The sequence below is a fragment of the Entelurus aequoreus genome, linkage group LG06, assembly GCF_033978785.1.
Source record: "Entelurus aequoreus isolate RoL-2023_Sb linkage group LG06, RoL_Eaeq_v1.1, whole genome shotgun sequence".
Taxonomy (NCBI): domain Eukaryota; kingdom Metazoa; phylum Chordata; class Actinopteri; order Syngnathiformes; family Syngnathidae; genus Entelurus; species Entelurus aequoreus.
The window spans coordinates 26,150,433-26,177,708 of NC_084736.1; the positions used below are offsets into that span (position 1 = coordinate 26,150,433).

The following is a 27,276-nucleotide window of genomic DNA, read 5'->3' on the forward strand; positions in this document are numbered from 1 at the left end:
CGTTTAGTGAAAGTGAAGAAGAAGAGGAGGAGGAAGAAGAAGACTAAAGAGCAACGGCAGTCTGGGGGGGGACTTTAATACCTGAACAGGCAACCATAGAAACGTCACACCCCCTTGTAAACAGCTTCCTGGGCCCCCATTGGCCCGCTCGTTGCCATGGTGACTCATTTTTAATCAGCCTCGAACTCAACCTTTCTGGATCTTGTCCAGATCTGCACCACTCACACTTTAATCAACTATAAGTTACTGGAACTAATAGTATGAAATATGCGATGCCTCATAACTATGTATGTTTGAAATAAACTTCAACAACAAGCATCTTTGTAACGACTGACATGATCGCTCGTAAAGATAGTTTATAAATAGTACTAATAAAGATGAAAGAGCAGCGTGAAAACATGTTTTATGACGCAACTTTGTGGTGTCACAGAAGAACAGAGAGCTGTAATACTCACTTTCGGACAAATGAGGGCGCTGCGCCACAGCTTTCTTGCGTATGAACGCGGTAGAGACAGTTTGATTTAAGCACCGCCACAAACAAAGTGGTCGACCACTACGTTGACCTGTTAGGACCCCGGCCAACCTCAGCGCGCAGTTACAACAAATCAAACACACCCGTAGTTATCAAAGCCTGGCCTCGGCAGCCAATCAGCGGAGTCATAGCGCTTCCTTCCAAAACAGAATGAACCAATCAGCGATCACTTGAGACAGCGCAGTGGGTGCCGCCCAGCAGGCGAAGAAGCTGCTACTGGCGCTTCGTGGTGAGGCTTTGCTGTTAAAAATTCACTTTGTGACGACATTGATGACAATTTCAACACTTTTTCAAACGAACGCAAGTCGGTTGTCCACGTAGCGTAGTGTGCTGACGGCTAGCTGAGCCGAGAACGCGCTCAATGGCCGTTGTTTGTCGTTAGCATAGCCTAGCTTAGCCGCTGACGTTTATAGCCTGTTGTGTAGTGTGTGGTGACGTGCACGGTGAAACACTAACTAGCAGCAACATGCTGACATGTCAGTGACGTCCTTCTGATTGATCCTTGTCATAAGGTTACACACGTAGTGTCGCTTGTGATTACATAAACTAACTAGGAGACATTCATTATTTACATTCCTGCGCCGTCAAAGTATGGGGGCGTGGCCAAGACAGGAAGTGCTTTGCTGTGTCTCAAATGGAATAAACAGCACTTGTGTCAATGGTGAAAGTTTGAAAAATGTTTAATGGTACAAAACAACGTAAAGACGATGATGTCACGACGTGACTTATCTTCATCTTTTCAGGAAGTCGACAAGGGCCTGCTCAGGGGCGGAGCTACGCTCGATCTGGCGCCAAAGATGCGACCTGAAGAACTCTGAGGTGTGCGGGCCTGAGCAGACGCGGATCTGGAAGCTGGAGACACACACATGCACACACACACTTTGATGCTGACAGTCTGGTTTGACAAAAGAAAAGTGACTTTATGGTTGCTAATCATGCTAACAAGTCAGTGGTTGCCACTTGGCTCAGCTGTGAGCACAACACCAACATACCTATTAATTTGCTGTTTGGGCGGAAGTGGCCTTCTTTGCTGAGCGCCTCGTGTGTCCCCACCGTCTTAGTCGCCTCTGACTGACACATACACACACCCATCCCCACCGAGTAAACATGGAGCTAGGGCTGCAACAACTAATCGATAAAATCGATTATAAAAACTGTTGGCGATTAATCTAGTCATCGAATCGTTGGATGCGCATGCGCTGAGGCTACGTTTATTCATTTTTTTTATTTTTTAATAAACTTTTATTTATAAACTGCAACGTTTATGAACAGCTGAGAAACAATAATCAAAGTACAAAAACAGTACAAAACAGCGCCAGGGGGGCGCTGAGGCTACGTCTCATGAGGTGGCAGTAAGCCAGCCAATGATGTGTCATGTGCAGCTCACGTGACGGCGACAAGATTTTTTTAAGGAAGCGAAGCAGCAACTGTTGTGTATTAACTTTCAGAGTGTTAGGAACTTCTTGGAGAGTGCATTTTCTGTGTTTTGAGTCGCAACAGGCATTAATGAGTAAAAGGGATAACGTTAACGTTATCCCTTTGTTGCAACGCGGGAATGATAATGTGTCTCCGGCACATTTGACTCCGTTTTGAGAGAAAACGCACGGTTCCCAATTTCGAAATAAATGTAACGGACAGAAATATCTCAGGTTCGTTTCATAATGGATCAATGTAGCCGGGCCGATAAAGCTATATTAAAGTTAAAGTACCAATGATTGTCACACACACACTAGGTGTAGCAAAATTATTCTCTGCATTTGCTAGAGTGTTCGCCCTGAGATCGGTAGGTTGTGAGTTCAAACCCCGGCCGAGTCATACCAAAGACTATAAAAATGGGACCTATTACCTCCTTGCTTGGCACTCAGCATCAAGGGTTGGAATTGGGGGCTAAATCACCAAAAATGATTCCCGGGTGCGGCCACCGCTGCTGCCCACTGCTCCTCTCACCTCCCAGGGGGTGATCAAGGGTGATCTATTTAATATATATAATGTAGCCCGGAAGAGTTAGGGCTGCATGGGATTCTGGGTATTTGTTTATGTTGTGTTACGGTGCGGATGTTCTCCCGAAATGTGTTTGTCATTGTTGTTTGGTGTGGGTTCACAGTGTGGCGCATATTAGTAAGAGTGTTAAATGCTGTGCTATCACGGCACGCCCTTATTATTGTTGATTGGATGAAAATTAGCAGATATTCCAGAGAATAGTCACCTTGAAATTCTGGAGTCTCTCTGTAAAACCGGTAGGGTTGGCAAGTATGACGCTGTCAAGCGCCATTCATATAAAACTCGCGGGCCGCCGTAACATTACATTTTCATATTAAGGTGCGGCCGCGTGTCTGGTTTATACATAGCACAAAGCAAAAAAAAACTTTGTATGCAGTGTTATTTCATTTTAAATTTCAAAAGAGTTTTGTGGCTCCCGTTGTTTTCTTTAATTTGTGAAACTGGTCAAAATGGCTCTTTGAGTGGTAAAGGTTGCCGACCCCTGCACTAGAGGAAAGACATTCAGCATCCAACATTGCAGAATGTTTGGAATAGGTAGTAGCCAGGTTTGAAATTCCCCCAAGCAAAATTATTGCTATTGTGCATGACAATGGTGCACTTTATTAAAAAAAAACATTTTTGCAATGTTTTCCTTGTTTTATTTGGCAAGTTGAAAGAACATGATGCCAGTATGCTGTTTTTCCCCCAATAAAACACTGGCAAGGATAGAAATGTAGTTTGTCTCTTTTATCTGATTATTAATCGATTAATCGAAGTAATAATCGACAGATTAATCGATTATCAAACTAGTTGTTAGTTGCAGCCCTACTATAAGCAGAGGTCACCAACCTGTTGATCTTTGAGATACTCCGAAAAATATCACGCCCCTTGGAGAGTGACTGACATGTTGGTATTTTCCCTCTTCAGCATACTTTGCTGATCTTCAGGTATGCATTTTGTACTTTTTATTTAGTACTTTCATGTAATACTTTTTTATTTTGTACTTTTCCCTTAGTACTTTCATTTAATACTGTTTATTTAGTACTTTTTTGTTGTGTACCTTTTATTTTTTACTTCTACTTAGTACTTTTTGTTGTGTACTTTTCATTTAGAACTTTAGGACTTTTTATTTGGTCTTTTTTTCATTTAGTACTTTTCATTCGGTACTTTTTAGTTGTTGTTTTTTGTAATTGTATTTAGTACTTTTCATTCCTTTTATTTAGAACTTTTATTTTGTACTTATCAGTACTTTTTATTTAGGTTTTTTTTGTAATTTTATTTAGTACTTTTCATTCCTTTTATTTTGTACTTCTCATTTAGTACTTTTTATTTACTACTTTTCATTTATTACTTTCATGTAGTATTTTTACTGGGTTTTTTATTTTGTATGTTCATTTAGTACTTTTTTATTTATTACTTTTCATTTAGTATTTTTATTTAGTACTTTAATTTAGTAATTTCTACTGAGTACTTTTTTAATTTAGTACTTTCTATTTAATACTTTTTTATTAAGTACTTTACTTAGTACTTTCACAAAGCATTTATAATTTATAGCTTTTATTACTTTTTATTTGGGACTTTCATTCAGCACTTTTTATTTTATAGATTTTATTACTTTTTATTAAGGACTTTCATTTTGTACTTTATATTTAGTGTTTTTTTATTTTGCACCTTTTATTTAGCACATTTTATTTTTTTGTTTTTATTCAGTACTTTGATTAAGTACTTTTTATTTTGAAGTTTTTATTTAGTACTCTGTTGATGACACTTTGCTAGTACTCGTCACGGATTGTTAAGAAGACAACGGTAGAACATCAATTGAGTTCCAGCTGCAACAATACTCCTCGTTACCGCAGTGTGCTCGTGACAGGAAGCGAATCAGCTCAAGAGTCGATGAGAGTTGTCAGAGTTTCTTATTGGTGCTTGTGTCGCAATGTCGAAATAGGTAGAAGAATGTGAAATATTGATAACTAATAATAAGACTTGTCTTTAAATACGGAGCATGTTTTTAAGCCTTTCTACAAAATGAAACATTTATCCCACAGGGGTTTGAGGTGTAAGATCTACGTTTTGGGTCGTGGTCAAGAACTTGGACGTTGCCTTGAAAAGGTCGTGGAACTCCGGGGCCGTACTTATCAAGCTTCTTAGAGTGCCATTTTACACTTAAGTCCTGAGAATTTGCGAAATTTAGTCCTACTCTCAAACTTAAGAATAAAAGCTTTTTATCAACGTTCCTAAGTCTAAGAATCACTCCTACTCTCCACGATATTTAAGAGACCTTCAGAGGTGTCTTAAGTGGTTAGGAGTTGCCAGCAGGGGATGGCACTGAGGCGAGAGAGACGTGCGCGAACATTCAGGGAGCGGAACGATGTCCTGGATTTGTTTGATGACGAGCAGCTGATCAAACGGTATCGTTTAGACAGAGCGGGTATTATTTTTGACACAGATTAAATACTTTTCGATTCCATGTTGATTTCTGCATGTGGCTGCAGTGGGCTAGTATATATAGAGCCACCCACACCAGTTTCAAATTAGTTGCCTAATTAATGAATTGGAAAGAAAATGTTATGACAGTAGCGTATGTGTGTGGCCGTGAGGTGAGTGACGTCAGTGAGTGTGTGGGCGAGAGGGAGCGGTAGCGTGAGTGCCGGCGGGGACTAGTTTGTTTTGTATTATTTTGTAGTTTATTGTCAAAATATACACTCCCATTGTCCACTTAAATATTTCCAAGATATTTCTTTATTCTTAGACAACGGATTCCCTTCCGTGATTGGTCATTTCTATGGACACAGAAATGACGTCACCTAAAATTCCATTTACGGCACATAGTAATGTCGTAATTCAGCTCTGAGTGTGACACTTAAGATTCAGTCCTACACTTCGCTGAAAGTGTGAGTAAGACGCTTGATAACTAACTTTTAAGTGCAGCTTTCAGCGAATAATTTATTTACTCTTAAGTCAACTCTTAGCAGACTTCTTAGGAGTAATTCTGAGAAGCTTGATAAGTACGGCCCCTGGTCTATGTCTTACCTGCACGGTGGCGCCCCCTGCTGTCTGGCTGCAGTGTTTCCACCCATTGACGCTTCGTTGGGGTCCAGAGGTCACCGTGTGAACCCCCCCACAACTGCGGGACACTCTGGGGTACCTGAAGGCACAAAGTAAACATTTATTTAAAACATTTTTTTTACTATTTGGCTTGTAATCAATACTATTACTATAGTACTACTCTAGGGTTACTTCTATATGAATAGTATTACTGCTGTGTGACTAGTATAACTTCTATATAAATAGACTTACTACTATGTCTAGTATTACTACTACAGTGTTTCCCACACATTCATTTATTTGTGGCGGCCCGCCACAAAAGAATTACGTCCGCCACAAATAAAAATAATAAAAACATTTTTTTGTTTGTTTTTTTTGTCCTCTCCAACTTCTCAGGCAAATCATATAGTTGATGTAGATGCCCATATTGGCTGTTCAGATTTACTTTACAAAAGAGAAGTGTAGGATACTTCTCTTGTTGCCTTATTTGTATTTGACTTTATTAAATGTATTTATATTAGAAACACAACATGTGTATATAACAAAGGGTGCAAAGTCTGCAGGCAGTAGGAAACACATGGTTAAGTGTAGGGAGTAAAACTGATGGCAGTCTAAAGGTCAAGATTTTTGGAGCTCTTTGTTCAGTGGATCAGATGTTTGATGAAGCTCTGTGTCTATCTACCACCACTACTGTTTTCTGTTTATTTGTTACTGACTGTGGCAGGACACCTCTGCCTCTGTTTCACTTTATGTTGCTGGTAAATAATATGGTTGTAGTAGTAGGCTAAAGTTAAATTATTTAGTATGCATTAATTAAAGGGGCAGAGCTTTATGAGACATTTTAGCTTTTATATTTTATAAGATATATTTTTTGTAAGAACCACAATTAATAAATATATTTCAGTGAATAACTTATTGTTCAAATCTGTATATAAATATGTACATAAAGTGTTGTAATTATATTGTAAAATGGATGGATGGATGGATGGATGTCCGTTTAAAACAAAACTTATTATTAATTAGTAAGTATACATTTTTTGAGCTTTTTTAGAGAAAATAGATAGATAGATAGATAGTACTTTATTGATTCCTTCAGGAGAGTTCCCTCAGGAACATTAAAATTCCAGCAGCAGTGTACAGAATTGAGATCGAATTTTAAAAAGTAAATAATGGGGGTATAAATGGAAACAAAATAGAAAAATATTACAGTAGAATAAAAACAAAAAGCATCAATGAGAATACAAATATAACAGTAAAATAAGAATATAACAAGAGAAACTAGGCATTAGTGACCATGTTATGAAAACGTATTACACTGTTATTGTTTTGCATCCCCTGTCATCCTAGTACCTCCCCTCCCCCCCAGAGAGGAGTTGTACAGTCTAATGGCGTGTGGGACAAAGGAGTTTTTTAGTCTATTAGTCCTGCACTTGGGATGAAGCAGTCTAGCACTGAACAGGCTCCTCTGGCTACTGACAACGGTATGCAGAGGGTGACTGGCATCATCCAGGATGCTCACCAGTTTTTCCACAGTCCTCTTCTCTGCCACCGTCACCAGTGAGTCCAGTTTTAGTCCGATCGTAGAACCGGCCCGCCTGATCAGTTTCTCCAGTCTGCAGCTGTCCTTCTTAGATATGCTGCTGTTGTCTTGTAGCGTTTGTGTTTGTTGTGACCTTTCTCGGCCGCCATCTTTGTTTTGGTGACTGGTGGCGATGACGTCACAGACGGGCAGACGGATTTGGAGTTTAATTTACTATCATTGAAAGTGTTCAACGTCATAATGTCTGCCGTACTTCAATCCAACGTTTTCCGTTTTGTAGTATTGATAAAATGGATCGATTTCCTTTTCAAAAGATTTTTGGATCGATACCTATCTTCCCGGAAGGCCAACTTGCTGAACACAGATCAATGTAGTTGAATTTAAGGAATATAAATCGATATATCAATTAATCGTTACACCACTAATGAATAATATATGGATATTATATGTTATATGAGTATATGTCTGTCTATGTGCTCTTTTTTTATAAGTCTACTTGTTCTATGTAAATGTCTTATGTGCTCTTGTTTGATTGGCACTCACGCCCCCTATGGCCAAAAGGAGAAATTCACCTGAAGTCTGTGAAGTTCGTCAAAGTTCTGCTGGGCGACACCGCTCCACTGGTAACACGCACGCACGCGCACACACACACACACACACGCACACTGTGATGACTGACGGCATGTGAGCGTGCACGTGATGTGCGTGCAGATACTCACGGTGCATGAAGGTGTGTGATGACGGGCGGGTCACAGGAGAGACACAGCAACTGTCTACACACACACACACACACACACACACACACACACACACACACACACACACACACACACACACACACACACACACGGTTAAGATGACATGGGAATGATGCATGATGGGAGTAAGTTCCTTACTTCCTGATTCCAGCGGCGTGGACCTGCTGGGAAGGTTCTGGAAGCAACATTCTGTCCTGGATGTCATTCCACTGATCTTGGATCTGCTTGTCCAGCTGACACTGAGGTCACATGATCACAACATAACAAAACTAGTCAGGTCACATGATCACAACATATCAAAACAAGTCAGGTCACATGATCACAACATATCAAAACAAGTCAGGTCACATGATCACAACATATCAAAACAAGTCAGGTCACATGATCACAACATATCAAAACAAGTCAGGTCACATGATCACAACATATCAAAACAAGTCAGGTCACATGATCACAACATATCAAAACAAGTCAGGTCACATGATCACAACATATAACAAGTCAGGTCACATGATCACAACATATAACAAGTCAGGTCACATGATCACAACATATCGTAACAAGTCAGGTCACATGATCACAACACATCGTAACAAGTCAGGTCACATGATCACAACATATCGTAACAAGTCAGGTCACATGATCACAACATATATCAAGTCGGGTCACATGATCACAACATATAACAAGTCAGGTCACATGGTCACAACATATAACAAGTCAGGTCACATGATCACAACATATAACAAGTCAGGTCACATGATCACAACATATCGTAACAAGTCAGGTCACATGATCACAACATATCGTAACAAGTCAGGTTACATGATCACAACATATCGTAACAAGTCAGGTCACATGGTCACAACATATCGTAACACATGATCACAACATATCGTAACAAGTCAGGTCACATGATCACAACATATCAAAACAAGTCAGGTCACATGATCACAACATATAACAAGTCATGTCACATAATCAAAACAACAATTCAGGTCACAAGATCACAACATATCGTAACAAGTCAGGTCACATGATCACAACATATCAAAACAAGTCAGGTCACATGATCACAACATATCAAAACAAGTCAGGTCACATGATCACAACATATAACAAGTCAGGTCACATGATCACAACATACAACAAGTCAGGTCACATGATCACAACATATAACAAGTCAGGTCACATGATCACAACATACAACAAGTCAGGTCACATGGTCACAACATATAACAAGTCAGGTCATGATCACAACATATAACAAGTCAGGTCACATGATCACAACATATAACAAGTCAGGTCACATGATCACAACATATAACAAGTCAGGTCACATGGTCACAACATATAACAAGTCAGGTCATGATCACAACATATAACAAGTCAGGTCACATGATCACAACATATAACAAGTCAGGTCACATGATCACAACATATAACAAGTCAGGTCACATGATCACAACATATAACAAGTCAGGTCACATGATCACAACATATAACAAGTCAGGTCACAACATATAACAAGTCAGGTCACATGATCACAACATATAACAAGTCAGGTCACATGGTCACAACATATAACAAGTCAGGTCACATGATCACAACATATAACAAGTGTGAGCGCACACTTACGAGTGTGGTGTGAAGCGAGTGTCTGTCAACCTTCCTCTCCTGCAGCTCCTCTTGGCTCCTCAGCAGTTGCTATGGTAACGTCACAGTTTAGTTGCCGCGGTAACATCAAGTCGCGCACATACTCAGTCAGCATGCACGTGGGCGCCCACCTGAATGTGAACATGTTTGTGTTTGTTGTCGTCATGGAGACCACCGATGGCTTCTCGCAGGTCGTGACAGTCTCTCTGAAGCTGCAAGATGGACGCCTGCGGGCCGTGCTCGTGCTACGTGCGCACACAGGACAGTCAGTGATGACGTCGTCACCATAGTGATGACGTTACACCGCCCCACCTGCGTGTCCTCATGCCGCCGCAAGACCTCGGCCATCTTGCGCTCAAACCGAAGACTCAACGTCCTGCCGACGTTTGTCTCCCCGCCGTCCTCCAGGTCGCCGGAGGGGTCAGAGGTCAGAGGCGGCAACATGTGGTCCAAGGCTACTTGCAGGTTGTCCAGCTGAGGTCAAAGGTGATGACAAGACAGGCTGACTAACAAAGGGGGTGTGGTGACGCCACTCACCTGGTGGAGTTGGTCGCTCAGCGAGTTAATGGCGTCTTGCTGGATGTTCAGACGCTCGTCCAGAATTCTGACCATGTCTCGCTGGTCTGCACAAAGTTGTTACAGTGTTACCGTAAAGTTAGCCTAAAGATAGCACAACGTTAGCCTTGAGTTAGCACAAAGTTAGCTGAGCATTAACACAAAGTTAGTGCAAAGTTGTCACAATGTTAGCATAAAATGTGCACAAAGTTAGCCTAGAGTTAGCACAAAGTTAGCATGCAGATTCAGTCTCTCATAGGCGGAGTTAATCACCTGTGTTGGTGATGAGCTGCTCCAGCTGATCCTCGTCTACTTTTCTTCCCGCCTCCAACGCCATCACACGATCTTGTAGACGCACGCTGACGTCCTTCACGCCGTCCAACGTCTCACACGTACTTTCCTACACAACCACCAATACTTACTCTATTAAGATTAAAGATTAAATATTAAAGATACCAATGATTGTCACACACACACTAGATGTGGTGAAATTTGTCCTCTGCATTTGACCCATCCCCTTGGGGAGCAGTGGGCAGCAGCGGCGCCGCGCCCGGGAATCATTTTGGTGACTTAACCCTCAACTCCAACCCGTGTTGCTGAGTGCCAAGCAGGGAGGTTATGGGTCCCATCTTTATAGTCTTTGGTATGACTCGGCTGGGATTTCAACTCCAACCTACCGATCTCAGGGCGGACACTCTAACCACTATATTCATTATACCAATACTACTACTATATGTATGTATTTTACTATTACTATATATCCTTATAATACTAACTCTACTACTATATTTATGTATTGTAATACTACTATATATCCTTATAATACTAACACTACTACTATATGTATGTATTTTGATACTACTATATATCTTTATAATACTAACACTACTACTATATTTATGTATTTTAATAATACTATATATCCTTATAATACCAACACTACTACTATATTTATGTATTTTAATATTACTATATATCCTTATAATACCAACACTACTACTATATTTATGTATTTTAATACTACTATATATCCTTATTATACCAACACTACTACTATATTTATGTATTTTAATACTACTATATATCCTTATAATACTATTACTACTACTACTATATTTATGTATTGTAATACTACTATATATCCTTATAATACTAACACTACTACTATATTTATGTGTTTTGGTACTACTGTATATCTTTATAATACTAACTTCTATATATCTTCATTTTACTACTACTATATATCTTTATAATACTAACACTACTACTATATGTGTTTTAATACTACTATATATCCTTATAATACCAACACTACTATATTTATGTATTTTAATACTACTATATATCCTTATAATACCAACACTACTATATTTATGTATTTTAATACTACTATATATCCTTATAATACTAACACTACTACTATATTTATGTATTTTGGTACTACTGTATATCTTTATAATACTAACTTCTATACATCTTAATTTTACTACTACTATATATCTTTATAATACTAACACTACTACTATATTTATGTATTTTAATACTACTATATATCCTTATAATACCAACACTACTACTATATGTATTTTACTACTACTATATGTCCTTATAATACCAACACTACTATATTTATGTATTTTAATACTACTATATATCCTTATAATACTAACACTACAACTATATGTATTGTAATACTACTATATATCCTTATAATACTAACGCTACTACTATATTTATGTATTTTGATACTACTGTATATCTTTATAATACTAACTATATATATCTTCATTTTACTACTACCATATATCTTTATAATACTAACACTACTACTATATTTATGTATTTTAATACTACTATATATCCTTATAATACCAACACTACTACTACATGTATTTTAATACTACTATATATCCTTATAATACTAACACTACTACTATATTTATGTATTTTGATACTACTATACATTTTTATAATACTAACTACTATATAACTTCATTTTACTACTACTATATATCTTTATAATACTAACACTACTACCATATATCTTTATTTTACTACTTTTATATATCTTTATAACACTAACACTACTACTATATGTCTGTATTTTACTACTATTATATATTTTTATAATACTAACACTGCTATATATCTTTATTTTATTACTACTATATATCGTCATTATACTAACTGTCAGACTTGTCACTGACAGGTTGGTTATGTTTTAGTTTGTGTTTTATTTCCTGTCAGCGCTCTTATTTTCCAGATATCCATATTTAAGTGTTACTTCTTTCTAAAAACTCCTATAGTCATATTTACATCAGCTAATGTCTCGTGTGGTACAAAGTGCTTGGATTCGAGTGTCCTTGAGTAGACAGGCAGAGCGCTGTTGAGACTGCCATAACATTCCTGAGATAACGAGCACAGGGGAGACCGAGCTAGACCGATCTGGACCGGGCTAGGGAACGCTTGGGTGCTGGATTGGTCTCATTATTGCCAAAGCTTTGACAATAAACAACGAAATACCAACTACTGCTTTTGGTGGTCAATTTAACAACAGCCTATTTGCCATTAAAAGAACTTGGGAGTGGACAGCAGACTTTGACTTCCTTGGGAGGAAGAGCTGTCGACGCAACAATTTGGGGGCTTCGTCCGAGATGGCACGCTGTTGATCGATGACTTCTTGCAATCTTCTGGACAGACTCAATTGGCCAATTCAAGGTGAGCAGAACCTTTCTTTTTAGATAAAATCTGCGTTAGGAGTCTGTCCTGAAGTCTGTAAGTCAAACACTATATTGTACCCCAGACGCAGAGCTGTGATTTCGATAGATTGATTGCATTTTTGCCGAGCCTGCCATTGCATTAAAATTGTAAATAAGTGGTCAACTCACGGCATTGTGTCTCGATTACCGTGACGGGCAGTTTAATTGACGAGTGAACTAATAGTTGGGTGTGGCTCACCCTGGGTAGTTGGTCGCCGCCTAAAAGAGCAACGGGGTGATAGATCCCAGTGTGATAAGACACTAAAACTAAGGAAGCGGGTTGATAGATCCCAGTGTGATAAGACACTAAAACTAAGGAAGCGGGTTGATAGATCCCTTTGCGTTGAGGGCACTAAAATTAAGAAAATATAGACACAATGGCCTTGGAGTGTGCAACTCACGGCATTGTGTCTCGATTACCGTGACGGGCAGTTTCATTGACGAGTGAACTAATAGTTGGGTGTGGCTCACCCTGGGTAGTTGGTCGCCGCCTAAAAGAGCAACGGGGTGATAGATCCCAGTGTGATAAGACACTAAAACTAAGGAAGCGGGTTGATAGATCCCAGTGTGATAAGACACTAAAACTAAAGAAACGGGTTGATAGATCCCAGTGTGATAAGACACTAAAACTAAGGAAGCGGGTTGATAGATCCCAGTGTGATAAGACACTAAAACTAAGGAAGCGGGTTGGAAGATCCCTTTGCGTTGAGGGCACTAGAATTAAGAAAATATAGACACAATGGCCTTGGAGTGTGACAAACAGAAATGTGATGGCGGCGGGGCAAAATGTGATGATTGGCTACCGTTCAATGATCAATTGAATGGACGGTTGTCGACAATGGAACTAGCAGGTAGAGAAAAAAAAAAAAGAAAAAAAAGAAAAAAAAAAAAAAAGGAGAACGTTCCTTGAAAGGGTTAAGAGGGAGTTTACAATACTCGAAAAGTCGTGAACTCAAACGTCTGGTAAAATAAAATAAATAATAAATTAAAAAAAGTAACTGGAAGTTTTATGGTAAAGTGAAACGCAGAGAGTGTACTGCTGAGTGTGAGTGTGTGTGAGTGTGAGTGCTTACGCGCGCTCGTGTGTGTGTGTGTGTGTGTGTGTGTGTGTGTGTGTGTGTGTGTGTGTGTGTGTGTGTGTGTGTGTGTGTGTGTGTGTGTGCGTGCGCTGGTGAAAATGGAACACTCAGGGAGAGAATTTAAGAGTTTGGCGTATGATAAAAGTAAACGGGGATTACGTGGAAAAACGAAATGCAGCAAAAGAAACGATGATTAATGACAGAATGAACTGATTGGTTTTTTGTCTGCCGCGCATGCGCAAGACAATTCAAACGACCCGCCCAGACTTTGACTGACACCGCCCCCTACTCCAGTGACAAGAGAAGGAGGTATTAACACGCCCCCTCTAAGATTGATCTTGCCTCCGAAAATTAACCCCTTCTACACGTCTGTCCATTTTCCTACGGCAGACATTTTTGACAAATGACAATTATAGGGGCCTACTTTAATATAAGTCTCTTGCCGATGCATACATGCAAGCCATTGTTGACCTTGTTTTCCCACCTGTACCTCCGGGAGGGAACCTTTGGCCAAACACTTTGGACAAAGTTAACCCTGATATACACGGTGCCAAAAACAATATATGGCAGGACATTTTATTCATCCCATGCAAAATAGGGCTAATGACAGAGCAACAAGGAAACGACTACTTAAATTACAGATCGCTGAAGATAAAAGGTTAAAAGAACCAAAAGGTCAAAGATCAGCTAGAGTATATTCGGCAGTAGGTGACCTTGCTTTTGAGTTCCAACAGGTGGAGGAAAGAATCCTCAACAGACGTGCGGTTGGACTCGGGTGGTGGACAACACGATGCTTCAAAGCCCAGACCGGCTTTGAAGCATCGTGTTGTCAGTGGGTAGACACTGTTTCGGTTGTGACCAGCCTGGTCACTGGAGTCGTGACTGTCCGAACATTTCCGAACAGGAAAGGTTCCGTCGTGCCAACAAACGAACACGAAGGCGTGTAAGAGGACGCCCACATCAGGAGCCGCAGCAGGAAGTACCGACAGGACCCCTGCTGGACATGAGTGTCAACGGACAATTTTATCAGCCACCCATTCGATTCTGAATGCAGAGGTACCAAAAAAACTGTGTGCTTCCTCTTTAAAGGTCGAAGGCTTCGCTGGGGTCAGATTGCTGGACCTCCTTTACAGACTGTACCCTGACATTCAAATCGCAAAGAAGGAACATTCCTGGTGTTACCTGATGGCTGAACCACCCAGCTGCGACACCACTACCAAGCATACCACAGCCTGAAACAACAGGAATGGCTCTAGCGGTGAAAACCCTGACTGACTGAGATGCTTCCGTGTGTTCTGCCACCCGACTCGCCATATGTTATGATTATTTATATATGTTGGAACTCAAGGTGTGGCTGCTCATGTTGACCTATCTTTGCAACAGCTAGCATGGCATAAGATGGACACAATAGTGTCCCACATTGTTCCCTTGCTCTCTGTCTCGCCTACAAAACCAAAGAACTTAGGTCCAATGATAAGACACGGCGTAGCTGCCAAACATTACACCGACACCCAAATACCACATTTTCAATTGTTTAGGTTTAGCCCATGGTTATGTTAAACACATAACTATGGGCTGCACTTTAGACACCTGTAGGCTACGAGGAGCTAGCAGCTACACAACAGCTGAGCTAAAACGACACATTACACATTTAAGCATATCAAATAATTATAGTTGCTCATTACATACACAAAGTTGCCATGGCAGAAGTCTGATAGAAAGTATTCAGTAACAAACGTGTCCGCATCATTCGACTTTCTACAACATGAGCTTGACTTAATGAATTATTGGGGCTACCAGGTGTGGTAAAATTTCAAAATACTATTGCTAAAGCATTCGCCACAAGGGTAGTATTTTTCTAGTATTGGTGACAATATAAATATAAGCATATTTGTTACTTTCACCATATTGAATAAGTTACATAAAAGCTAGGGTTTAGTTGAGTTTGAGTTAATTGTGATAGTGCTAAGGGGTCCCCTACCCTAACACCACCCCCCAGTGGACCATAGAGGCTAAAGAGACAATCATTGACCTCAAACATGACCTGTCCTCCGCTACTTGACTATTAGCTGACCTTTTTCTGAGATGTTTCTGAAAGTGATAGTATGACTAACACAGTCCTTTTTTCAGAAACAGAAGGGGGTGAGTGAGGGTGGATACAGACTCCTTGGAACAAAATCGACAATCATCCGACTCTGACACATTCCATAGTTTTAACGTTTTTCCCGTGGGTAAGAAGTTATAACTAATTTTAATTTGAAAATAACGATTTTACACATCGATAGTAGTTTAATAGATCAAATTTAGAAAATGGAGGAGGTGAGGGTGAACCATGTATAGTCTTTGACTTCACTGATATGATCAATACGGTACAAGGGAAAAGGTACGTACTGACTTGTGTTGACAATCACAGTGGTTGGCCGGAATCAACAACAACCTCAAAAGAGGATGCAATATCAGTAATTAAATGACTTGTGAATGATCTAGTACCCCGACATGGTTTCCCCAAAAAGATTAGGTCAGACAACGGCAACCATTAAAAAAAATACTCACTTAGCCTTGGTCGAAAAGGCTTTCGGACTAGAACACAGGTTTGGGGTACCATCCTGAGTCCCAAGGCAAGGTTGAAAGGATGGACCAGAACATAAAAAACTAATTGGCTAAAATCTGTGCACAGACCAAATTTAATTGGATTGACATGTTGCAATTAGCGTTAATGATCATTCGAAGGTCCGTGAATAAAACTGTTTTACCGCCCTTTGAGTTTTTCACCCTATGAGCTGCATACAGGTCAGCCATTCACAGGACCAGCAGCCCCCCATGGAAGGAGGACTCAGCGTAAAACCAAAATGGTATTTTACACAAAAAATTGCAGAATTTGTGTGCCAGTTCTTCTGTACAGATTCCCTTCCGCCCGCTGAGAGGGTCAAGATCAAGGTCATCAAACGCAAGTGGACGGAGCTCAGGTGGACTGGTCCCTTCAAGGTCGTGGAACGGACGTCCCACGCCCTTCGACTGGCTGGTGGAGGGGACACCTGGTACCACCTCTCCCTCTGCACTATAGCTGAAGAACCTGACAGATTACCAGCGGATGTCATTGCTGACATCGCCACAACATCTGCCCCTCAGCCCAGGAGACGAGAGAGATTTTCTACCTACATTACTCTTTTCAACTTCTATATTGTATATCCTTGTGTGAGACCAATCCAGTATGCTAAATGTTTCTTAGTTTTTCTTGCTTGTTTGCAGCATAACTATATGTGTCGTTACATTAAGTGAAAAGTTTGATGTTTATCCCCGTTTATCCCTTGGGCGTGTTCTACTGTCTTTGTGTCTCAGTTCATCCTTCCTGACGACAGTGACTGACAAGTGTCTAAGAACATACAGCGGACTTTAAATAGACTGGGTCAAAGGGGATAGCAAGACTTATTTTTTGACCTGTGCAGTGTGATTAATTACGGGGGACACAATAGCTATTACCGTGGTAATAACCTCTATATTTGTTACGACTCAACCCTGAACCATTGGTGTCGGATGCAGACAACATACTCTGGTAAGTTGTGCCCATCTTCCCTTTTATGTTGTTTTGGGGCTTGACCTGACTGATACAGACGCTAAAGGAATTATTAAAATTAATGTCCTTGAGAGGGCGTTAACTACCTCTACACCCTCTGTAGCACCAAAAGTACCACCCCACCTCAGTGGTGTTTCAAAGGCTCACATCCGTACGTGCTAATGACATCACCACCGAAGGCCTGGTAACTTTGACCTTTGACCTTAGGAGCGGGTGCAGACAACCTGTGGCTCAGGTGGATGCCAAAACCTGGGTGACTGTGTTGCTTCTTCCGCTGGACGTCCCTTTTCCCACACTTACCCCGCCCCTTTTAAGTTGACTGACATGTGTACCCTTCTGTTGACAATGCCACCCGACTTCTTCCCTTTGTGGCCCAAAAGCTGAATTACACGCGTTTTCAAATTACAGGACCCTCTCCGTCCCCCAACAAATTGGGTGACATCAACCATTACTGGTGCACCACACTGATAGATGGCTCTAGGATAGGTCCTTAGGCACGAGCTGACTTATTCTGGTGTTGTGGGAAGCACAGATTGTACATTAGAATCCCAACGTCAGCCGTTGGGCTTTGTGCTATGGTTAGACTGGTGACCCCACTCACCAAATTAACACCCCTTGGAACTCTTGTTTCAGCGGCCTCTCTAACTCCCCGCCGCCGTTGGGACTAACCAACCTGACTCGTGACGCCGTTGAGGGACTTGCTGAACAACTTGCCCCGACCTCCCTCAGGGCCGTTCAGATCCGCATAGCCCTTGACCACATCCTAGCCAAGGAAGAAGGAGTGTGTGCAATGTTTGGTGACCAATGCTGTACCTTCATTCCTAACAACACTACCCTCGATGGCTCAGTTCAGAGGGCCTTAAAGGGCCTCCAGGCCCTGTCTAGGGAACTCTCTCTCTGACCCCTTCAAAGATTGGCTTCTAAGCACATTAGGCAGGTGGACTGACCTAATTAAGTCTGTCTTGGTCTCCATTCGGAGCTTTTTTTTTTTTTTTTTTTTTTGGCCATCATAGCCTCATGCGGTTGCTTTATCGCCCCTTGGGCTAAGTGTCATTAAAGGGGGTCTAGCAAAGTGGTAACTTTAAGACTTTCGAGAATTGTTGGTTTACTTCCCTGACCATGACGACATTGACGTGGACTCCCTCCATCTATCTCCCATGTAAATAAGCTGTTGTTTTATTGCTAGCTTGCTCAAAGAAAAAAAAAACAGCACCTACTTTAATGTGGGGCGTGCTTTAGAAGTGTTTAACTAGTAGTAAAAGATCTTATAAGAAGATCTTAAAGGGGGAGTGATGGAACGAGATATTTTCCATATATCCATATTTAAGTGTTACTTCTTTCTAAAAACTCCTATAGTCATATTTACATCAGCTAATGTCTCGTGTGGTACAAAGTGCTTGGATTCGAGTGTCCTTGAGTAGACAGGCAGAGCGCTGTTGAGACTGCCATAACATTCCTGAGATAACGAGCACAGGGGAGACCGAGCTAGACCGATCTGGACCGGGCTAGGGAACGCTTGGGTGCTGGATTGGTCTCATTATTGCCAAAGCTTTGACAATAAACAACGAAATACCAACTACTGCTTTTGGTGGTCAATTTAACAACAGCCTATTTGCCATTAAAAGAACTTGGGAGTGGACAGCAGACTTTGACTTCCTTGGGAGGAAGAGCTGTCGACGCAACAGTTTCCTGCTTGTTTCACTGAGCGCTGTTTCCCATCACCTGCGGCTGATTGGCAGCCTGGCCTCACCTGGTGTCAATCAGCCGGCTGCTATTTATACCTGCCTCGCCTTCCAGTCAGTGCTGGAGTTTTGTTAGTTATTTCCTGGTTTCTGTTTACCGTTAGGTGCTTCTTGCTTCCTGTTTTCCTGCATTTTATCGTTGACATTAAAAGTCATGTTTTCCTGCATCAATCCGGCCATCTCTGCATCATGGGGTTCGTCACCAACACTTCCTGACACTAACACTACTACTATACATCTTCATTTTACTACTATTGTATATGTTTACAATACTAACACTACTACTATGCATCTTCATTTTACTACTATTATATATGTTTACAATACTAACACTACTACTATACATCTTCATTTTACTACTATTATATATGTTTACAATACTAACACTACTACTATACATCTTCATTTTACTACTATTATATATGTTTATAATACTAACACTACTACTATACAGCGGGGGGCGTGGCTAAGAGGGGAGGAGTATATTTACAGCTAGAATTCACCAAGTCAAGTATTTCATATATATATATATATATATATATATATATATATATATATATATATATATATATATATATATATATATATATATATATATATATATATATATATATATATATATATATATATATATATATATATTTTTATATATATATATATATATATATATATATCATCTACATCCTGAAAATATGCAAATAAAACTGTTTAGATAATTGATACTTCAAACTTGCATAAATAAATCTTAAGAAATATAACGTAACTTGGCTTCTGAGAGCTTCAAAATGTAATGAATAAAATGCTAAAGTTGTTAGCAATTATTTTAATAATTAAATATGGTCATTTTAAATGAATTATTATGATCATTTAAAATTAATTATTTCAAATATGTTTATTATAATGTATAATTCTATGGCTGGATGTAATAAGGAGTCAGAAAAAATACAAACAAAAATACAATTAATTTTGATGTTTTTAGCAGACTATAGTAAAAACGTATTTAGTTTTGTATTTTTAAATTAATAAATATATTTATTTTTAGGTAAGATAAACATAATTATACAATTTATCTCTAGTCTGGATGATTTAGTTCTTGTCACCCTGTTGTCCTCCCGTCTCTTCCCCGAGGATGGCTCCATGAGCTGGGCAAACGCCTGGAGATGCCCTACGTCAACAACACGGTCGGCGGCCCGTCGGTGCGCAGCTCGTACTTCGCCGCCCTCTACTTCACCCTCAGCAGCCTGACTAGCGTCGGCTTTGGCAACGTGTGCGCCAACACGGACGCCGAGAAGATCTTCTCCATCTGCACCATGCTCATTGGCGGTATGCCGGACGCCTCGTATGGAATAACGTGATTGGGCAGGCACGCTGTTTATATCGTGGGAAAGCGGACGTGAAAACAGGCTGTCCTCACTCAGGTCCGCATGGAGCTGGAGGCCACGCCCCCTCCAGCTCCGGCTGAAAATCGGGAGATTTTCGGGAGAATATTTGTCCCGGGAGGTTTTCGGGAGAGGCGCTGAATTTCGGGAGTCTCCCGGAAAATTCGAGAGGGTTGGCAAGTATGGTTTTTGTCATGTCTGTGTTGATCATGTTTTTGTTTGGCCATGTGCTGTTTTGTTATTGGACTCTTTGTGCACTTTTGTTTGTTTTGTCACAATAGCAACCCATTAGTTTCACCTGTCATGTCACGCACCTGTTTTCTTTGTTCGGACTCACACACCTGTTGTCAATCATGTCTGTATTTTTTAAGTCCATTGTTTTCTGTTAGTCTGCCTGGCGACATCACACTTTATGATCACTCTTCTTCATGCCATGTTCACAGTTCCATGCCAAGTAAGTTTTTGTTTCTTGTTCATAGTTTTTGCCTTTTTGCAATTTTCATAGCCACGTTTTGTACTTCCACCTTGTGCGCACTTTTTGTTTATTCCTTTTTGTAGTCATTATTAAATCATGTACCCACCTTCACGCCACGTATGGTCCAAATCATTTGCACCACGCGAAAACAAATCACGCCAAAGTCCAAGTCTTGACAGTTTTGTTTTCTTAGCCAAGTTTGTATCTCCGCCTTGTGCGCGCCTTTTGTTTACACCTTTTGTTAGAGTTGAGAATAAATCATGTCTTTACCTTCACGCCTTGTCCAGTCTGGTTCGCTTGAATTCCGGGAAAGCAACCCATGCAATAATTTGCGTCACCAAAGTCCACGTCGTGACAATAATAACACTACTACTATAAAATACTAACACTACTACTTTATAATACTAACACAACTACTATATAATACTAACACTATTACTATATAATACTAACACTACTACTGTATAATACTAACACTACTACTTTATAATACTAACACTTCTACTATTTAATACTAACACTACTACTATATAATACTAACACTACTACATAATACTAACACTACTACTATATAAATTAACACTACTACTATGTAATACTAACACTATTACTATATAATACTAACACTACTACTATATAATATTAACACTACTACTATATAATATTAACACTACTACTTTATAATACTAACACTACTACTATTTAATACTAACACTACTACTATATAATACTAACACTACTACTATATAATACTGACACTACTACATAATACTAACACTACTAATATATAAATTAACACTACTACTATATAATACTAACACTACTACTATATAATACTAAAACTACTACTGTATAATACTAACACTACTACTATATAATACTAACACTACTACTATATAATATTAACACTACTACTATATAATATTAATACTACTACTATATAATACTAACACTACTACTATATAATACTAACACTACTACTATATAATACTAACATTACTACTATATAATATTAACACTACTACTATATAATATTAATACTACTACTTTATAATACTAACACTACTACTATATAATATTAACACTACTACTATATAAATGAACACAACTACTATATAATACTAACACTACTACTATAAAATATTAACACTACTACTATATAAAACTAACACTACTATATAATACTAACACTACTACTATATAAAACTACCACTACTAGATAATACTAACACTACTACTTATATATCTTTATAATACTAACACTACTACTATATATCTTTATAATACTAACACTACTACTATATAATATTAACACTACTACTATATAAATTAACACAACTACTATATAATACTAACACTACTACTATAAAATATTAACACTACTACTATATAAAACTAACACTACTATATAATACTAACACTACTACTATATAAAACTACCACTACTAGATAATACTAACACTACTACTTATATATCTTTATAATACTAACACTACTACTATATAATACTAACACTATAACTATATAATACTAACACTACTACTATATAATACTAACACTACAACTATATAATACTAACACTACTACAATATAATACCAACACTACTACTACTATATATCTTTATAATACTAACACTACTACTATATATCTTTTTAATACTAACACTATTACAATATATCATTATATATCTTTATAATACTAAAACTACTACTATATAATACTAATACTGCTACTATATATCTTTATAATACTAACACTACTACTATATATCTTTATAATACTAACACTACTACTATATAATATTAACACTACTACTATATAAATTAACACAACTACTATATAATACTAACACTACTACTATAAAATATTAACACTATTACTATATAAAAGTAACACTACTATATAATACTAACACTACTAGATAATACTAACACTACTACTTCTATATCTTTATAATACTAACACTACTACTATATAATACTAACACTACAACTAACACTACTACTATATAATACTAACACTACTACAATATAATACCAACACTACTACTACTATATATCTTTATAATACTAACACTACTACTATATATCTTTTTAATACTAACACTATTACAATATATCATTATATATCTTTATAATAATAAAACTACTACTATATAATACTAATACTGCTACTATATATCTTTACAATACTAACACTACTACTATATATCTTTATAATACTAACACTACTACTTCTATATATTTATAATACTAACACTACTACTTCTATATATTTATAATACTAACACTACTACTTCTATATCTTTATAATACTAATATGATTACTTCTATATCTTTATAATATTAACACTATTGCTAGTACTAATAATGGTGTTAATACTACCAGTACTACTACTGGTATTAATACTACCACTGGTAGTACCACTTGTGTTAATACTGCCACTAGTACTACCATTGGTGTAGATACTACTACCATTGGTACTACTACTGGTGTTAATACTACTGATAGTACTACTAATTGTGTTAATATTACTACTAGTACTAATAATTGTGTTAATACTTGTACTCCTAGTACTACTACTAGTATTAATACTACCACTAGTACTACTACTGGTTTTAATACTATCACTAGTACTACTACTGGTGTCAATACTACTACTGGTGCTAATGCTACTATAGTACTACTACTTGTGTTAATACTAGTACTACTACTTGTGTTCATACTAGTACAACTACTGGTGGTAATACTACTACTAGTACTATGATTGTGTTACTACTACTAGTACTATAACTGGTGTTGATACTACTAGTAGTACTATGATTGCATTAAAACTACTGGTAGTACTACGACTGGTGTTAATACTACTGCTAGTACCATTACTGATGTTAATACTACTACTAATACTATTACTGATGTTAATACTACTACACCGAGTAAGTGTATACAAGGCATGCACAAAAATCCTGATCTCGAGTCACACTAGTATACAGGAGTACTTTTACTCATATCCAGTAGCATCAGTAGTACTTTGACTAATATCCAGTTGTACTTTTACTCATATTGTGTAGTACTTTTACTAGTATCCAGTACTAGTGATCTGTAGTACTGTAACTAGCATCCAGTGGTACTTTACTACTCTTCAGTAGTACATTTACCAGTATCTGGTAGTACTTTTATAAATATTCATTAGTACTTTTACTAATATGCAGCAGTACCCTTGCTTGTATTCTGTAGTACTTGCATTGGCATCCAGTACTAGTTTTCTCTAATACTTTTACTATTATTCTGTAGTACTTTTGTTAGTATAAAGTACAGTACTAGAACAATTGAATTCTGTTGTACTTTTACTAGTTTTACTACTATTCATTAGTACTTGTACTCGTATATGAAAATTATTTTCATTACAGTCTTCTGAGTGTAAGAAAAGTGTAATAAATAAATAAATTGGAATAGGGTGTAATAATTAATAAATTATGATAATTACTCACCTGAAGCTCCTCCCCCTTCCGTTTCACCTGCTCTATCTGCTGCTGCACTTCCTGGATGAGCTTCATGGCCTGAATGTGTGACACACACACACACACACACGCACGCACACACACACTCAGCACCGGACGTGACGTCACGTGCATTCCAGCAATTGCATTCAGAAACTTATGAATTGTTTTGAAGTTTAAAATGCTCCAGACGTCAGTGTGTGTGTGTGTGTGTGTGTGTGTGTGTGTGTGTGTGTGTGTGTGTGTGTGTGTGCGTGTTCTTGTATTTCTACCCTTCTTGAGACATCAACAAGAAAAAGTAGCTTCCATATGAGGAGGTGTGAACAAGTGATGACATAAATCATGGTCCCAATACGGAAAACCATTGCATCTAATAGAGAATGTCTCATTTGCACCCCTGGTGGTGAAATCTATCAAAATGAGGGTGGTCCCAAAAAGGAGGGATTTTTCAAATTGACTGTGTGTCGCATTTAAAAGTGCTCCCCCTCTGGTCAACATATGTAATATCAAGTGTGTGTAAGAAATTGAAATGCGCCCCCTTTGGCCAATATTAATAAAAAATTAAATATATATGTATAAAGAGACATTGTAATGACTTGAAGTAAATAATGAGACTAACAACCAATTAAAAACAAAAAAATCAAAAACAACAACCTAAAAGTAGTCTTTTTGTCACAATGTGTTGACTATTTTCTTATAAAATTGGGAACAATTTCACATTTTCTTTCGGTTTCTGTAATCTTGCAATATTTTCATGTAAAATTATTACTTTTTTTATGTAAAATTTTTGCTTTTTAATGCAAAATGGTGACATTTGTCATATACATTTCAGACTTTTATCACAATATTGCCCATTTTTTTGTTGTTCTTGTAAAATAGTGACATTTTCGGAGTAAAATGATGACTTTTGTCATCATTTTGCAGAGTAAAATTCCGATTATTATTATAATATTGCCAACATTTTTAAGTTTCCTTATTAAATTGGGACTTTTGTCGAGTAAAATTACGAGTCTTTTCATAAATTTGCCAAAATTTTAAGCTTTTTCTTGTAAAATTGCGACTGTTATTGAGTAAAATTCCAACTTTTATCATAATATTGCACAAATGTTCAGTTTTTCTTGTCAAATTTTGACTTGCGTTAAGTAAAATTTCGACTTTTATTATAACACTGCCAAAATTAAGTTTTTCTTGTGAAAGTGTGACATTTTTGTTGTGAAATTCCAACTCATTTTTCACAACAAGCTTTTTTATATTTGTATATACACTATATTGCCAAAAGTATTTGGCCACCCATCCAAATGATCAGAATCAGGTGTCCTAATCACTTGGCCCGGCCACAGGTGTATAAAATCAAGCACTTAAGCATGGAGACTGTTTCTACAAACATTTGTGAAAGAATGGGCCGCTCTCAGTGATTTCCAGCGTGTCATAGGATGCCACCTGTGCAACAAATCCAGTCGTGAAATTTCCTCGCTCCTAAATATTCCAAAGTCAACTGTCGGCTTTACTATAAGAAAATGGAAGAGTTTGGGAACAACAGCAACTCAGCCACCAAGTGGTAGGCCACGTTAACTGACAGAGAGGGGTCAACGGAGGAATTATGGTGTGGGGTTGTTTTTCAGGAGTTGGGCTTGGCCCCTTAGTTCCAGTGAAAGGAACTTTGAATGCTCCAGGATACCAAAACATTTTGGACAATTCCATGTTCCCAACCTTGTGGGAACAGTTTGGAGCGGGCCCCTTCCTCTTCCAACATGACTGTGCACCAGTGCATAAAGCAAGGTCCATAAAGACATGGATGACAGAGTCTGGTGTGGATGAACTTGACTGGCCTGCACAGAGTCCTGACCTGAACCCGATAGAACACCTTTGGGATGAATTAGAATGGAGACTGAGAGCCAGGCCTTCTCGACCAACATCAGTGTGTGACCTCACCAATGCGCTTTTGGAAGAATGGTGTAAAATTCCTATAAACACACTCCGCAACCTTGTGGACAGCCTTCCCAGAAGAGTTGAAGCTGTAATAGCTGCAAAAGGTGGACCGACATCATATTGAACCCTATGGGTTAGGAATGGGATGGCACTTCAAGTTCATGTGTGAGTCAAGGCAGGTGGCCAAATACTTTTGGCAATATAGTGTATGTATATATCATTAATGTTGTAAATACACATCTGTATATATCTAGAAAGGGTGGTCCTAAAGAGGGAGCCGTTTTTCGGAGGTCTCAAGAAGATAACACATACAAGAATGTGTGTGTGTATGTGCGTGTGTGTGTGTGTGTGTGTGTGTGTGTGTGTGTGTGTGTGTGTGTGTGTGTGTGTGTGTGTGTGTGTGTGTGTGCGTGCGTGCGTGTGTGTGTGTGTGTGTTGGCACAAGACAGAAAAGAGTTCCGGTCTTGCTCAATTACCCGATTATTAAACAAACTCTTGCTCATCGTCCGTGACATTATTGTTGAAACATGTCGCGCTTCTTACCGTGACCACTTGGTCCTCGCAGGCCTGGATCCGGCCCAGAAGCTGCAGGTGAGTCTGCTGCGCGGTGCTGGACTCGCCGACCCCCAGGTGCGTGAGGAGCGCGCGCAGCAGCCGGTGCAGCGCGCCAAAGTCCACCACGCCCGCGCGGGGGGTCCCGAAAGCCAATTCTAGCAACTCTCTGAACGTGACGTCGTCCTGCGACATCTCGACTGCATGAAGTGTGTACGTG

The 27,276-nt window shown here is 38.7% G+C and overlaps 1 protein-coding gene across 1 annotated transcript; it reads right to left on the reverse strand.

Annotated features, from left to right (window-relative positions):
* Positions 1 to 944: 944 nt before the first annotated feature.
* Positions 945 to 27,251, reverse strand: LOC133652721 (uncharacterized). Its single transcript, XM_062051774.1, has 13 exons — positions 27,048 to 27,251; positions 24,567 to 24,635; positions 10,340 to 10,466; positions 10,049 to 10,134; positions 9,824 to 9,985; positions 9,643 to 9,756; positions 9,494 to 9,562; positions 7,994 to 8,094; positions 7,817 to 7,870; positions 7,670 to 7,717; positions 5,543 to 5,657; positions 1,525 to 1,603; positions 945 to 1,384 (listed from the first exon to the last, which is right to left on the reverse strand). Exons 1-13 carry the CDS (start codon positions 27,249 to 27,251, stop codon positions 1,272 to 1,274), a joined length of 1,341 nt encoding a protein of 446 aa, XP_061907758.1. The 3' UTR covers positions 945 to 1,271.
* Between the last annotated feature and the right edge of the window lie 25 nt (positions 27,252 to 27,276).

Bases quoted from the DNA above. Each gene is read 5' to 3' on its own strand.
- LOC133652721 (XM_062051774.1), bottom strand. From the start codon at position 27,251: ATGTCGCAGGACGACGTCACGTTCAGAGAGTTGCTAGAATTGGCTTTC. The intron at 9,757-9,823 runs GTGGGGCGGTGT...GTGCGCACGTAG, and splicing joins GGCGGCATGAGGACACGCAG to CACGAGCACGGCCCGCAGGC. The intron at 9,563-9,642 runs GTGGGCGCCCAC...ACGTTACCATAG, and splicing joins ACAAACATGTTCACATTCAG to CAACTGCTGAGGAGCCAAGA.